Source organism: Podarcis melisellensis (assembly GCF_964234715.1).
Source record: "Podarcis melisellensis genome assembly, chromosome: 17".
NCBI lineage: Eukaryota > Metazoa > Chordata > Lepidosauria > Squamata > Lacertidae > Podarcis > Podarcis melisellensis.
Genome location: NC_138534.1, coordinates 2,482,023 through 2,498,391, shown reverse-complemented (window position 1 = coordinate 2,498,391; position 16,369 = coordinate 2,482,023). Strand labels below are relative to the sequence as shown.

The following is a 16,369-nucleotide window of genomic DNA, read 5'->3' as shown; positions in this document are numbered from 1 at the left end:
TGAAGGGGAAATGTGTGTGTGTCCTATGGGGCGAATGCAGGCTTTCGCTGAAGCCTGGAGAGCAAGAGGAGTCGGTGTGCTTCCTAGGCTTGCGGATAGCAGCCTGCATCCCGAAGCCTGGGGCGAGCTGAGCAGCGCGCCCCGGGCTTCGGGCAGATATCCGCCCGAAGCTTCCCCCACCCCAGCCCTGCGCCTGGGGGGAAAATATTTTTTTTATTCCCCCCCCCAAAAAAAAACTAGGTACGGTAAATATTATTTCTCCCTATGCCTTTTGAGCTTTCATCAGACATTGGCAGCACAGCTTCAGGTTTCTATTTGCAGTCGTAAGGGTTAGAAACTTGATTTTAAAGAATAAAGCAGAGGTTTGGAAGATGCTGAATTCTGGGCTTTTCCTGCCTTTCTGTGCTATACCCATAGTTCAGACATGGCTATAGGACATATGGAAGTTGTGTTTGATGATGCACTCTAGATAGCTGCACCTGTTGAGGAAGGCAGAAGTAGTTCAGTAACCCCTTAAATCTTGCTTTCCCTTGGGGATGCCTGAAACTACTGCTAACTAAGTTGGTCTTAATGCTTCAGAAAGATTTAAATGACAAGAGACTGGTAAAAACAAAAAAAATTCCTTCCAGTAGCACCTTAAAGACCAACTAAGTTAGTTCTTGGTATGAGCTTTCGTGTGCATGCACACTTCAGATTCTTCAGATGGTATCTGAAGAAGTGTGCATGCACACGAAAGCTCATACCAAGAACTAACTTAGTTGGTCTTTAAGGTGCTACTGGAAGGAAATTTTTTTGTTTTGACTATGGCAGACCAACACGGCTACCTATCTGTAAGAGACTGGTAGTTTCTCCAGTAAAGCATTCAAGGTTTCAAAGACCCACATTAACCTGAGTGTGGCAGTTAGTTTCTAAGAGATTGTTACTGATGCTCAAGCATGCCTGGAAGCCATATTTTTTCTGATCAGTAAACCCTGTCTACCCATCCCCCTTCCTAGACATTTAGAGTTGTGACTGAAATATATGCTGCACATGCAGTGTTAGAAACTCAGCTATATAAGCCAATCACCAAATGACACCTTAAACCAGTGGTTTTCAACCAGGGTGCCATGGCACCCTGGGGTGCCTTAATGATGGTCAGGGGTGCTGTCCCTCTTCCCCTCCCTCCTCTCATGTCTCTGCCTCCCAGAGGCTTGCACAGCTGTTTATTGCAGCAGCCCTGGCTTTGTTGCCTCTGGAAGGCACCTCTGTTTGGGGTGTGGGGAGGGTTGGCTCAGAGACCAGGGATGGCAGCAGCAGCTGCCCAGAGGACTCTCAAGGAGAGGAGGCTGAGGGAACACTCCAAAGGGGAAGCTGTTCAAAAAAGGGTGAGAGCCTGCTAGCTCTGCAGGCAAGGGGTGACATAACTGGGTTCCTGAGCCCCTCAGGAGTGTCACAGGAAGAATGTAGTTGCTTAAGGGAGCCGTGGACTCAAAAAGGTTGAAAACCTCTACCTTAAACCTAGGTTACAGTTGCCACAATGGAATGTCTAGGTGCCATTTTTGTTGTAATGCTGTTTATTATTGTTGTTGTTGTCATAGGGATTAATTTAAGAGTGTGGTGAACCATGTACTCCTTGGAGAGAAAAAGGTGATGCAGTATATAAATGCAATAACTAAGGTCTTCTGCTTACCTGCTTAAGAAAGCTGGAGAGGCCAGTCCAACGGAGATGTTAGTCACCAACCTTTCATTCAGAGATCTCCACATAGTCACAATTTGACCAGTGCCAGTAGCAAGACGCACCTGGTGCCTGGGGAATTTCAGACACTGTGCACATGTTCAGATGCACTCCAGCTACCTTTATTACTTCTTTACCTGCTCTGAACCTGAGTTCTGGTGTTGAAAGCACATTCTGGGATAGAATTGTAGTGGGATCTAGCTCAAATTAAGAACCCTCTTAAATGTTTTCTGGGCATGGATTAGGATCCTCAGGTTTTATTGCAGGATGTCTGGGATGGCAAAGGAGCCTTGACTCAGAAGACTGTCTGGAGTGGATAAGGGAAATTGACAAAATCTTCTTTAAATATCATTTCAAAATATATTCGCAATGTGTTATCTGTCTGTGGTTCAGTTGAGATGCAAGGTGCTTCCATGAGTACCCCTAAAAATTTTAAATCATTTTAGTCATTCTCATGATGGGGTGCAACCTCAATTAATTGTTAGATGGTGAAAACAGAAAGAATCACATCATCCCCCCCTTTTCCTCAGAAGAGCTAATGAAATTGGCATTTGACAGGTAGGAGAGTTCATGGATTGCAGAGGCTGTCCAAGATAGGGAGGCTTTGTCCAAAAATGCATGCACAGTTTTAGACAGTTGTGTACAATGTGGTAAATGAGGCTGAAGTGGCACAATCTGTTCTATGCACAGAGCAGGCTGCAGCTACCACATACCAAGTGAGAAAGAGAAGCCCAGCTATCTTGTCAGTTCTACAGAATGCAGTGAAAAAACATTGCTTGCTTCTCTTCCTTGAGTAACAAGAAGAATTTGTTTACCTGCCCAAGGTTGGGTCAAACTAGGCTACCATGCTAAGAGAATGAGGTTGTCACCTTCCTCTTTCCACCTACAGTGCCTCTGTCTTTAGGCAAAAGGCTGTCCACTTGCCCTGTTTTTTCTACAGCTACATCCAAGTAAGGGTGGAGGGGTAGTATTGGAAGGGGCAGGCAACCTGTAGAACTTTCGTTCTCCTTTGCATTTTTCCATTATGGATACACTTTGATGGAGTTCTTAGTCTGGGCATATAAAATCTAATTTATTTCTACTCTGTAAATTAATTAAAGGTAAAGGTAAAGATAAAGGACCCCTGACAGTTAAGTCCAGTCGCGAACGACTCTGGGGTTGCGGCGCTCATCTCGCTTTACTGGCCGAGGGAGCCGACATTTGTCCACAGACAGTTTTTCCAGGTCATGTGGCCAGCATGTCTAAGCCACTTCTGGTGAAACCAGAGCAGTGCATGGAAATGCCGTTTACCTTACCTATTTACCTACTTGCGCTTTGATGTGCTTTCGAACTGCTAGGTTGGCAGGAGCTGGGACCGAGCAACAGGAGTTCACCCCATCGCGGGGATTCGAACCACCAACCTTCTGATCGGCAAGCCCTAGGCTCAGTGGTTTAGACCACAGCGCCACCCGCCTCCCATAAATTAATTAGAAACCTGCAAATTCAAAAACTTGCAATGTTTTTTAATATAGAAGGCTGGAATCAACTAACTGGTTGTATTAGTGTTATGGAAACCTCACTTGGTCTAACATGCATAAGCCAGGTTACAGGCTGGGGTTCCATTTAGATCTCATATAACAGTTACACTGGTTGTCAATTCGTTTCTGGGCCCAATTCAAGATGGGCATGTGACTGTTTTAAAGTCCTAAACAACTCAGACACCAAATAGCTGAAAGACTGCCTCCTTCCCTACAGACCCTCTCAGGTGTAAAGATCAGCAGAGGGGCTCCTCTTGGTAGTTCCTGTGCCCTCAGAAGTTTGGGGGTGGTGCTGATTCGGGAGACGACATTCTCTGTGGCAGCCCCTAGATTCTGGTCCTCCCTCCCCACAGAAATGTGTTTGGCATCTTAATTACACAAGGGATGAATGCCTAATATGCTCTTCTTTACCCTGACTTTTGGCATTTGAGTAGCATATTTTTAGGGCCCACCCTTCTGTGATTATAAATTGTTTTATAATGTTTTTAACATTGTGTTTTAATTTTGCAACCTGCCTTGGAACCTAGCATCTCACTTTCTGAGTAACCAACATAGTATAAACTCCATGAAATAAACTTAAATCTTAAGAAGAGCTACTTGTGAGTGTCACCTTCATGTACGAGGAATGTAATGTGTAAGTCATAAATCCATGGATCTGCTTTGACAATTTCCATGAACTCCAAAGCTGATGTACCTTCAAGATGGCCTAAGTTGCTGCAGCAAATATCTAAAAGTTGCAGGTATACATATTACATTGTTTATGTTGAAGATACTTCTTTCTTGAATGGAAAAAAGCAGCCTGAAATAATATCTGTACAGGCCAACACCCAGAATTATCTCAGGCTTTATAACAGCCCCTAGAAGAAAGTATGGTCTCTAGCTGAAAGCCAGCAGTGTTTGGGCATCTGAATTCCTGAGTTCTGTTCCAAAACAAGAGAGAGTTCTACACAAGTTGTGACCTACCAAGTTTATCAGCCGTTGGTGGTAACTTGCCCTGCCCCCCCCCCCCCGCTGTTCCGAGTGATCTGCAAAACCAGGAATTCCAATGAACCCCTGGAAATCTGCCATACTTGGTTGGTGGGTTGTATTTGATCTGTTTGTTGAAATGTATTTTGCAAAATCTGTGAATCTTGTCCCCCAATTTGAAGAAGACTGAGAAGAGAAGGGGATGTAAACATTTAATCTGTGTCAAACTTACTTTTTCCATTGGGTGATAAGACGCAAGTTACTAACTTATCACTGCCACTCACACATGTCTGCTCTCACTGTCTAGAAATCCTCACAGACAGGCAGGTGACACATTTGTTCTTTACCTTGTCTGTGTTCCTAACCTCAACCTTTCTCCTCTGTCATCTTCAGAAAGGTTTTGATTCCCCAAGTGGTGATTTGCCACAGTTATTTGTCTACACCGGTGTGAGTGAAGCTCTTTGTTCGTTCATATGAAACTCCTCCTACCCTAAGACCCTGTACCAAGTCTTTTCTCTAGATTCCTCTATCCAAGGATGGACTGTTATCTGCAAGAAGAAGAGCCTTAGCTGTCCGTCCACATAGAGAAGGTTGCTTGACTCAGTCTTTTCTGCACTTAGGGGGATAGTCCTCTTCAGAAGAAATTTGGGCTGCCAGGAAAAACTGCTTTATGCCTGTTGCTAAAGTGATCTTGTATTACTGAGTTTCAAATTTTTTTCTATCAATCGTTTTAATTATTACTGTAGCGGATCCATCTAACCACCCCCAATTTAAAGAGAGTGCACCCACTTCACTGTACGCCAGTTATACGAAGTTTTTCAATTTACCACAGACTATCATATGAGGGACTTGTATGAGGGGAAACTTAAGGATTTAGAGTCTCAGGCAGGAGTTGATCAAACAAACAGGAAAAGTTTATTAAACAAAGAGAAGTTTGTGAAACAAAATGGGTCAGGAAATGTGTTCTTTCAAGTAGAAGTTAACTTAATACTAAAATGAGGTAAAAAGATATCACAGGCTTAAACATAATACTATAGGCACAGCTCTTCTTAAACTTCAGTTGCTAAAAATCAGGTAGATGTTCTAAAATACGTGGTAAGATGCTTAAATCAGTCTCTGATGCTTAGCTATGACAGGTGGCTCCATGAAATATTTTTATTATGACACAGCTTCCTTCACAGATTAATACGCTGCTTCATGAGCAAGAGGCACTTTTCCTCAGGTACCCGCTCACTTAACAATCCCACTCCTGAGGTAACGGACCCGGGGGATTACCTCCCCCCTTGTTACTGGCTTGGGAGTCTTCTGTGCCTCGGAGAACTCTTCCCCGCTAGACTGAGACCAGCTTCTTCCTCTCCCGGCTCACTCAGCCCTCCCAGGACATGCCTGTCTGTCTGTCTTTCCCAGACCCTCAAGATGGCCTCCCTAGCTAAGCTGCAAGGCTCTGTCCTCAGGGGGAATGTTAACCCAAATCTGAGCCAGGTCTCCCTCAGTCCAAACCTCTCCTACTCCCCCCTATCTTGCTGCCTAACTCTCATCTCAAATCCAGCCCTATCCGTCTCCCTCAGAAGCTGCCCCTTTTATTCTCCCTCCCCGCTCTGTGGCGAGCTGCCTTTGTAGCCAGTCAGAGAGAGGCTCCAGCCCTCTGGTGGAGTTTCAAGGGGACTGCATCACCCGACTCTGGTCTGGCTCTGCTGTCCGTCACAATTACTATTTTTCATTTTTTGATTTTATATTATTTTTGAGGCATTGAAGGGTTGAAGAATGAGGTAGAAATGTAGTAAATTATAAAATAATAACAAGAACTTCTGCTGTTTTAATCATCTGATGTGATTAATTGACCAAAGACTTCTCCATCGGTTAAAACTTTCTTAGGCCACTTCTCCTTTGGTTCCATAAACTCATTACCAGTGACCCCTACCTATAAAAAAACTATTCAGAATAGGAAGATAATGACAATTAATTGCACACTTATTCAAAATCCAATTAAAACAACTTAGTTTAGTTAATTCAACAAAATTGATGAACTTGATGAACTCTGTTGATACCAACTTTTCAAAGTCTGAAAGTCATGTACACCTCTTTCCCCCCTTGCTGACGCCTTGCCTCTTGGTGCCCCCCCCCCCCAGGTAATCCAACCACCCTTCAGGTCATGGTACTGCCCACTATGTGTTAAAACATGCCCCTGATTAACTGCAGCTAACTTCTGAAATAATGTTAATTGTTTTTAATGCAAATAATTTTAAAAAACCTCGGGTGGCAGAAACCATCTTAGAAGAGACATCTGTAGCATCACTTCTCTCACACACATGGGATGGTGCTTGCTATGATACTTGCAGGTTTTCCCATTTTATTGTTGTTTGTTAGTCGTTTAGTCGTGTCCGACTCTTTGTGACCCCCTGGACCAGAGCACGCCAGCACTCCTGCCTTCCACTGCCTCACGCAGTTTGGTCAGACTCATGTTTGTGGCTTCGAGAACACTGTCCAACCATCTTGTCCTCTGTCGTCCCCTTCTCCTTGTGCCCTCCATCTTTTCCAGGGAGTCTTCTCTTCTCATGAGGTGGCCAAAGTATTGGAGCCTCAGCTTCAGGATCTGTCCTTCCAGTGAGCACTTAGGGCTGATTTCCTTAAGAATGGATACGTTTGATCTTCTTGCAGTCCATGGGACTCTCAAGAGTCTCCTCCAGCACCATAATTCAAAAGCACCCATTCTCCGGTGATCAGCCTTCTTTATGGTCCAGCTCTCACTTCCATACATCACTACTGGGAAAACCATAGCTTTTACTATATGGACCTTTGTTGGCAAGGTGATGTCTCTGCTTTTTAAGATGCTGTCTAGGATTGCCATCGCCTTTCTCCCAAGGAGCAGGCGTCTTTTAATTTCGTGACTGTTGTCACCATCTGCAGTGATCATGGAGCCCAAGAAAGTAAAATCTCTCACTGCCTCCATTTCTTCCCCTTCTATTTGCCAGGAGGTGATGGGCCCAGTGGCCATGATCTTCGTTTTTTTGATGTTGACCTTCAGACCATATTTTGCGCTCTCCTCTTTCACCCTCATTAAAAGGTTCTTTAATTCCTCCTCACTTTCTGCCATCAAGGTTGTGTCATCTGCATATCGGAGGTTGTTGATATTTCTTCCGGCAATCTTAATTCCGGCTTGGGATTCATCCAGCCCAGCCTTTCGCATGATGAATTCTGCATATAAGTTAAATAAGCAGGGAGACAATATACAGCCTTGCCGTACTCCTTTCCCAATTTTGAACCAATCAGTTGTTCCATGTCCAGTTCTAACTGTAGCTTCTTGTCCCACATAGAGATTTCTCAGGAGACAGATGAGGTGATCAGGCACTCCCATTTCTTTAAGAACTTGCCATAGTTTGCTGTGGTCGACACAGTCAAAGGCTTTTGCATAGTCAATGAAACAGAAGTAGATGTCTTTCTGGAACTCTCTAGCTTTCTCCATAATCCAGCGCATGTTTGCAATTTGGTCTCTGGTTCCTCTGCCCCTTCGAAATCCAGCTTGCACTTCTGGGAGTTCTCCGTCCACATACTGCTTAAGCCTGCCTTGTAGAATTTTAAGCATAACCTAAAACTCACAAGATGAATTGTTTATTGTCCTGGTGACATCTCACAAGGGCAGGGCTTCCCTAGACTAGGCCTAGCTCAACGCTAGACAAACAAACAAACAAAATGTGCCCCAGCTTATCTCATTTCACAGTACTCTCCCACCCATCTCACCATGTGATGATTCTGACTCCCAATGCATTTCTGCTTGTGTACATTTATTAACATTACTAACAACCCAAAAGTGCAGTAGCAGGGTATTACACCATACTATAGAGAGAGAAATGGTGACAACCCAGTCTAAACAAGGCATCCATATTTCCCAAGCTGCTGTGGATGGTGAATGCTGAGCATCTAAGTCCAAAGCATAAAATAAAATCCCACCAGATGACATAAAAGCATTATGGGTCCTCCATCTCCCTGGAAACATTCAGTTTATGTGTGATTTTTTCTGCAATAGCCAAAGTCCATGAGTTCTTAAGGCATTTATCAAACTCCATTATTAACAATTAAAAATGGACTGGCAAGTGGGTAGAGCTTGTACCACACAATTGCCTTCAAAGTATGGCATGTTTCTTTTCTTTGCCTCAAGCTGTTCTATTTGGATCCCTTCTGAAACTAGTAGGCAGTTCCTGAGCTTACTGCAGGAAAACAAAGCAATTTTTATACCACTTTGAACTTGCAGTGAAAGCTGTATAAAAACAGGGCAAGTAAATACAGTCGTACCTTGAAAGTTGAATGGAATCCATTCCAGAGGTCCATTTGACTTCTAAAATGTTCGGAAACTAAAGCGCAGCTTCTGATTGGCTGCAGGAAGCTCCTGCAGCCAATCAGAAGCTGCGGAAGCCCTGCCGGACATTCAGCTTCCAAAAATAGTTCACAAACCGGAACAGTTACTTCTGGGTTTGCAGTGTTTGAGAGCCAAAATGTTTGAGAACTAAGCTGTTCGAAAACCAAGGTACAACTGTAAAATAAGCACAGGAGAGAGAGAGAAAGAGACTGTTCTTCAAAGGATCTCAAAGGAAGGCATATTGGAATGTGCACGGAATCCTGTGATGCAAACCACCCTAGCAAACCCCAGAAAAACAGGTTTTTTTGTAAGAATTTGTGGATGCAGCAGGTATTATAGGTATCTGCTGGTTCTGGCACACCAAAACTCAACCATACCTATTTTCCTGAAAGCAGGCCAGTCGGTCCAGCGAATATGAATTCAATTCCACTCCCCCCCCCCATGAAGTAGGATTTCCATGGACGTACTGTGTATTGGGTGTTAGGAGAGGGGTAGTACTTCTGGCGGGGGACATGTGGTGCTCCTGGGGAAGTTTGCCCACTTTTGTCCTCACCCTGCACTCACCTGTGGCTCGTTGAAGCTGCCAGCACACATCAGCGGCTACACCCCAAGAATGGCTTTGACTGGCCGGCTATACCAGGTGAGGGTAACCAATGGGTCTCAAATTCTCATGAGTTAAGGACTTCTCCTGCATGTGAGGACAAGCGCTGGCAGATTGAGTGAACAAGAGCATTAGTGGGTCCAGTGGTCAAGAAGGCGGTTTCTGCACGTGCTATAGAGGGAAGTGAGGGCCAGATGGGGCTCATCAAACTGGGAAGGTAGTCCATCTAGGAGAAGGAAAACTCTGATCCTAAATGGTCTTGTTGTCTGGGCAGCCCTGGGCCTCTATACACACTGTCCAGGCTTGTGCTTCAGGGATGTCACTTTGTTGCTGCTGACGCAGTGGTTTGACTTCACCCCCGGAGGCACACTCCATTGTCTCTCAAGACAGACGAATATCAACAACTGTACCTTTTTGGTACATTCCACAGGTAGGGGTGGGGGTGGGTTTTAAGGACATTGCTGCAGGTTATTGCTCACTGAACTTCTCTTGCAATTAGTGAGATCATGCTCAAGAGATTATTTTAATAATCTGATTAAAAACAACTACACCACAATCACTGTTGGTTCAACAGACAAGATGGTACCAGAAGACTGGAAACCTGAATAGTTACTGCTTCAGCAGGCAGAGCCCACTGTAAGGTGGAGTGGAGGTGTCTGCAAGGTGAGGATGAATAACAGTTTTTACAAAAATGGGTTTGGAAAACTTTACAGGGATATTAAATAAACTAGGGATTTGGTGACAGAAAGCCAGTGTGGTGTAGCCATTAGAGTGTTGGACTAAGTTTTGGAAGTCCAGGGTTCAAATCCACACTTTGCCATGAAGTTCACTAATTCGGCCAGTCACTGCCTCTCAATCTGGCCTACCTCACAGGGTTGTTGTAAGGATAAAATGGGGAAGAGGAGAACTCTGTATTGCCACCTTGAGCTCCTTGGAGGGTAAAGGTAAAGGGACCCCTGACCATTAGGTCCAGTCGTGGCCGACTCTGGGGTTGCGGTGCTCATCTCGCTTTATTGACCGAGGGAGCCGGCGTGCAGCTTTCGGGTCATGTGGCCAGCATGACTAAGCCGCTTCTGGCGAACCAGAGCAGTGCATGGAAACGCCGTTTACCTTCCCACCAGAGTGGTACCTATTTATCTACTTGCACTTTGACGTGCTTTCAAACTGCTAGGTTGGCAGGAGCAGGGACCGAGCAACAGGAGCTCACCCCATCGCGGGGATTCGAACCACCAACCTTCTGATCAGCAAGTCCTAGGCTCTGTGGTTTAACCCACAGCGCCACCCATGTCCCTCCTTGGAGGATAGGGGGGATATAAATCATATCCCTCCTCCTCCTCTTTCGCCTAAGGCTGCTGCTGTACTGAGTTGGGTCTTCCACCTTTGTGCCCCTAGGAAAGGATGTTGCCACTGCAGTTGTTCCCTGAGATGCTCCAATTTTCTGCTTTTGTCTGTGGAGACATTCTAGGAACTGGGGCCCTGGTCTGCTGCTTCCCCAGACAGATGAAACCATAGACTGCTTACACATTTCCACTCTCATGATCTAATGAGCAGAAACTGCCACAGCTGTTTAACTGAGCCCTTAAATCCTTCCCCTCCCACACCTTGCAGGTAGACAAAAACTGAAGGTCTTAACTGGCTTCTAAAGACACAACTTTTCATCCGATTGTTTGCTCAGATCACTCCCCCCATGTTGTACCACAAGCCCCTGCATGAAACTAGAGAGTACCATATGGGAGAAGACATTAAAATCTGCCAGTTGAAATTAAGGCTCTGCTTTCACTTTTCTAAGAACTTGGTTTGGTTTCTGCAGCTGACTTTTCAGAGTTTCATTTGCAGGTATTATGTACTGAGTTGAATAGGATCCAAACTGCAGCAGTCTGATTGGTCCTAGAACAATAGGATCCAAAATGCAGCAGTCTGATTGGTCCTAGAACAATAGGATTCAGAATGCAGCAGTCTGATTGGTCCTAGAACAATAGGATTCAGAATGCAGCAGTCTGATTGGTCCTAGAACAATAGGATTCAGAATGCAGCAGTCTGATTGGTCCTAAAACAATGCAGCAGTATGATTGGTTGGCAGGAACCACCCAATCATGCTCCAGATAGAAGTGAATCCACAACCGGATTGGCTTACAGTAGAATTCCGGAATTAGCCAATCATGTGCAGCCCATTGTGTAAATAATGTATATAAAGCAGATACTTTGAGAGGACTTTCATTCATTCCTCCTCACCACTATGAGCTGAATAAAGAGCATGAAATCACTTTGCAACTTTGAGTATATTTCACAGTTGATATGACAGTTAAAACAGTTTATAAAAATGCAGCAAAAGAAAGAGCAGAGAGTGAGGGGAGAACTTGTCTCCCCACTTTAAATATATTGCCATTGTGGACATTTTATGCCATGCTGTTTTGAGTGCTGCGTAGATCATATCCACAGGGCTGAGGGTAGGTTCCCTTTTCTATTGGCCTTTGAACTAGGCCTCATCAAGACAGGTGATTTGCATGCTTTTGGTCTGATGCTATTATGTTTTTATAGAGTTTGGAGTGTCCCAAGGATAGAAAGGAAGGGCCCAGTTCGATGTAGATGATGAGTGTGTATGTGTCTCCATGTACTGGTTTTACATTTAGAGCTGCTGCATGATTAATTAGGTCATCACGTGTTCCTAGTGTCCTCTTTGCTCAGGATTGGGATTGGCAATTACAACTCAACATGGTTATATGCTGCTGCCTTATGGAAATCTACATATTGTGGGAAATGCTTTACCCATGGGACTTCTGGGAGAGACGAATGGTGATTCGGTTGTCTCTCTGTTAGCTGCAGTAGACAGAAGATAATTGCATGGTGATTGATAATAGTCAGACACATAGTCTGGCTATTAAACCACTCTGGAGATGAGGGGTTAGTGTCTTGGACAGGAGTTAGGACAAAATGGCAAGCTGAGTAGTAGTAGTAGTGGTTGTGGTTGTTAATACCACACACATCTGGCTGGATTGCCCCAGCCACTCTGGGCGACTTCCAACACATAAAAACATAATAAAACTATCAAGCATTAAAAACTTCCTGATGGAGTAATGCCATCATGCCCAAAACATCACATAATCCCCTTACAGGCTCTCTTTTTAAAACATCCTTGGGACAAAGCAACTGTAATGAGAGACACCCACCCACTGAGGAAAATCTACAATTTGAAAATCTGTGAGTACTACCTTCTGTTGTTGAGAAAATAGAAAGGAATCAAATTGTCAATGTGTCTAAAGCAATGTGGAAGGCTTGATTTATGCTGGATAAGGAAGATTTAAAGGAACAATAGGAATTCTTTACTCTTCTCTACTTCCAGTTGGCCACGTGACCCGGAAGTGTCTCCGGACAGCGCTGGCCCCCGGCCTCTTAAGTGAGAGGGGCGCACAACCCTAGAGTCGGACACGACTGGCCTGTACTTCCAGTTGGTGAAATTGAAAGTTAGGTGGCCATCATTAGCTGTGAAAAAGGAATCTTTTTGTTTTGAGATAATGCATCTGCAGCTGTGATTTTAAGGGGAAAACATTAAAGTGGATTGAGTGGCTAACAGAACATTTAAAAGCATCCTGTATGACAAAGGTACTTTTGGATCAACCAGTGACCATTGGTATTGTTAAACAGTTGATGGCTGAACAATTAAAAATGATCAGATCAATGTTTGATTAAGGTGAAGAAAATGAACCAGAGGAATATGAAGTAGAAAATGGAAATGGGAATACCTCAGCACCACCTCCCCCTGCATATCCAAAAAGAATTCACCAACATCACAAAGATAAAACTCTGCCACACCAAATTCAGGTACCTGGGGGTACAAATAACCAGAAACCTCAACAAACTAAATCTCCACAATTACAAGATCCTGTGGTGACAAATCAACAAAAACTTGAGGAAATGAAACAACACCAACTTCACTCTTAGAAAAAAATAGCCATGATCAAAATGATCTCCCTCCCAAAATTAACCTACTTATTCCAAACCCTCCCAATCTGGGTTCCCCCAACCCAACTCTGGAAGTGCAGAAGAAACTACACTAGTTTATTTTCTCACACAAAAAGCCAATAATAAACCCCAAATACCTGCACCTTCCCTCCTCAGAAGGAGGATGGGGAATCCCCAGCAATATTACATTGCCAACCAAGTATGCCACATAATCCAATATATTCTAGAAGACAAGACGAAACAAAACAATGGGTCCACTTGGAGAGCGACATCGTCAAAAACACCCCCACAACAGCATACCCATTTCTCTAAAACAAACTAAAGAAAATCCAAAAAACATTCAACAGGTTCACACAGCAAACTCTCCCCAGCCCCACTAACACCCCTGGCTCATCACCCACTATTCCAACATGCAGCACAAAACCTCCAGATAAAAACCTGGCAAACCAAAGGCCTACACTGTCTAAAGGACTTCTACAAAAACAACAAACCCATACCAACACAAGAAATACAAGACAAAGTAGGGGACACCCAAATACCCTGGCTAACACACCACCAACTACACACCTTCTTAAACAATCCAGCAGTAAAGGCAGCAGCCACTAGGCCCTTGACCACCTTCAAAAACCTCCTGACAGCAGAGGGACACGGCAAAGGAATGGCATCTACAATATCCAAAATACTGCTCCAAAATCCCACAAACTTCTCTGACACAATCAAAGAGCAATGGGAGCATGACATATGCTATGAAATCAACCCCACCCAATGAACTGGAATGTGGTCTAAACCTCCCTTTAAATCCATCTCAGCCAAAAGAAGGGAACTCTGAAACTCACCTACAGATGGTACCTAACACCACAGAAACTGGTGCTAATATGCCCAGGAACCGCACCAAAATGTTGAAGAGGCTGCACCTCCACAGGCCCATATCTCCACATGTGGTGGAAATGCCCCCAAATCTAACCCTTCTAGGCATCAAACCTACAAGAGATATGCAAAATAAGTAAACAGAATTCACCCCAGAACTGGCCCTACTGAACATTTTCCAAGATCATAATGACCACTCACATTATACAGAGCTTATAACCCACCTACTCTCAGCAGCCTGAAGCCTCAGTAGCCAAACACTGGAGAGTCCTGTCTGGAGTAAACATGGACCACTGGTACCAAATGGGAAACAGCCTTAATAGAAAAGCTAAGCAACAGACTGAAACTGACACGGGGACAAATAGAAGAGGACTCTTTCACCCCAGTATGGCTTCCCTTTATCTCATACACAGCCCAACAAGACGACAACAAGAATCCAATCAATTTCGCTAATTTGACCCAACAAACCCTTCCCCCCCACTTCACAAATGCGAACAAATCTCAACAAACCATCCACACCATGGACTCCTCCAATCCCTCTCATCCCTGATGCTATGATGGTATGATGGTTATGATACTCCCTCTGGAAGAAGATTGTGGGGGAAATAAAATGGAAGATCCTAGAGGAGGAGATTGGGATACTATCCTAGACATTACAGGAAATGGAATGCAGCAGGAGATGGAACTGAATATACAGAACTGGACATGAACTAGTGAATATATAATGGGGGTAGACAAATACTGGCCCACTGTGTGATCACAGAGGAGAGACTCTAAAATAGACATGGACAAAAGAATGTAGTATTACTTAATATGAAGTAATGGTGCTAGGAATTAATGGAGGTAAAGTTAAAAGAAAAAATATGGTTAAAATTTATAAATAGGAAACCTATCTTGGACTTTTCATAGGAAAAATAAATCAATCTTTCTGAGAATCCTTAGCCTAAAAGATAATTGTTAAATAGAAAATGGAGAAGATGGATGTTTATATGGACCAAAGGTTTTTAAGTAATCAGTTTTATTTTTTTAATAACCGGCAGATGGAAAATCAGAAGTTCTTCTTTTGTGTCTTTCCCCCCTCTTCTTTTAAATTTTATTCTTCTTTCTCTCTCCTTTTCCTTTCTTTATTTTTATTCTCATTTCCTTCCTTTCTTCTCTTTATACTTATTTGATTTGTATCTTCTGTAGTAATTTTACTGTATTATGGGAAAATCTTAATAAAATACCTTAAACAGGAAAAAAGGAAATGGTTTATCCATTTGTCTGTTTGTTCTCTATGCATTCAGACACCTCTTGAGAGATCATTGCTAGGCTTGGCATGAGAGTTCCAGAGATTGGGGGGGGGGGACAGTCTTTGTCAGTGTTGGGACACTGGGTACCAAGATGGCAGACAGAAATGTCATTTTGGAATGACTTCACCCATTTGGGGGATATAAGTTCATCTGTCTCCCACAATATCATGCCAAACTCAGCATAAAGGTTCCTGATATGAGGTCAGTGAGTTTTATTGTTATTTGGATGGTGTACCATTTTGATTAAGATGGCAGACTAACACATGACTTTACCTGAATTTTGGCGTGACTCATAAATTACACAATCCATTTAAAAATCACAATATATTTTGGGTTTCTAAAAATTCCCAGGTAGTTCCAGAAGTTACCCACCAGTATATTAATAAAGTATGTTCACAAGAAAACTTTTAAAGCTACACTGAACTCAGGTTGCAGCACCAACGTTGCTCTAGTAAAAGCAGTTATTTGTGTCATGTTGGTTCCCACTGGTTCTTGGGGCCAACTTAGCAATGGATGTAACTTAGAACTGCACTCACTTGTCTGTCTTCTTTCTCGCTACAGGTCAAGTGAAAACGAGCTGCGAATAGAGGACATAGCTCAGACAGTCTGCACTGAAGGTAGGTCTTCCCTGGATGTTTCTGGTCTGGCAATCTAAAGCTGGTCAGAAAATGGTGCTGGGAATGGGGTGTGCAACTCCATAGGATAAAAGGTAAAGGTAAAAAGTAAAGGACCTCTGGACGGTTAAGTCCAGTCAAAGGTGACTATGGGGTGCGGCGCTCATCTCGCTTCAGGCCGAGGGAGCCGGCATTTGTCGACAGGCAACTTTCCAGGTCATGTGGCCAGTATGACTAAACTGCTCCTGGTGCAACGGGACACTGTGACAGAAACCAGAGTGCACAGAAACGCTGTTTACCTTCCTGCTGCAGCTGTACCTCTTTATCTACTTCCCCTGGTGTGCTTTCGAACTGCTAGGTTGGCAGGAGCTGGGACAGAGCAACAGGAGCTGTCTTGCGGATTCAAACTGCTGATCAGCAAGCCCAAGAGGCTCAGTGGTTTAGACCATAGGATATATAAAATTGCCTTGTTCTGAGTCTAACC

At 43.8% G+C, this 16,369-nt stretch overlaps 1 protein-coding gene across 3 annotated transcripts in view; it reads left to right on the top strand.

The window, feature by feature from the left end:
• The window catches only part of LOC309360595 (putative G-protein coupled receptor 173), a gene marked incomplete at its 5' end in the record, with an annotated part of 76,492 nt that overhangs the window by 7,156 nt on the left and 52,967 nt on the right, over nucleotides 1–16,369 (top strand). For 2 of the 3 annotated variants that reach the window (XM_081895220.1, XM_081895219.1), the window contains 2 exons: nucleotides 9,414–9,815; nucleotides 15,833–15,888. Coding sequence is in view for 1 of the 3 variants with exons in the window: in XM_081895218.1 (XP_081751344.1) it covers nucleotides 15,833–15,888 (56 nt within the window). Of the gene's footprint in view, nucleotides 1–9,413; nucleotides 9,816–15,832; nucleotides 15,889–16,369 lie in introns of those variants that run through there. The other variant, XM_081895218.1, reaches the window with a different exon arrangement.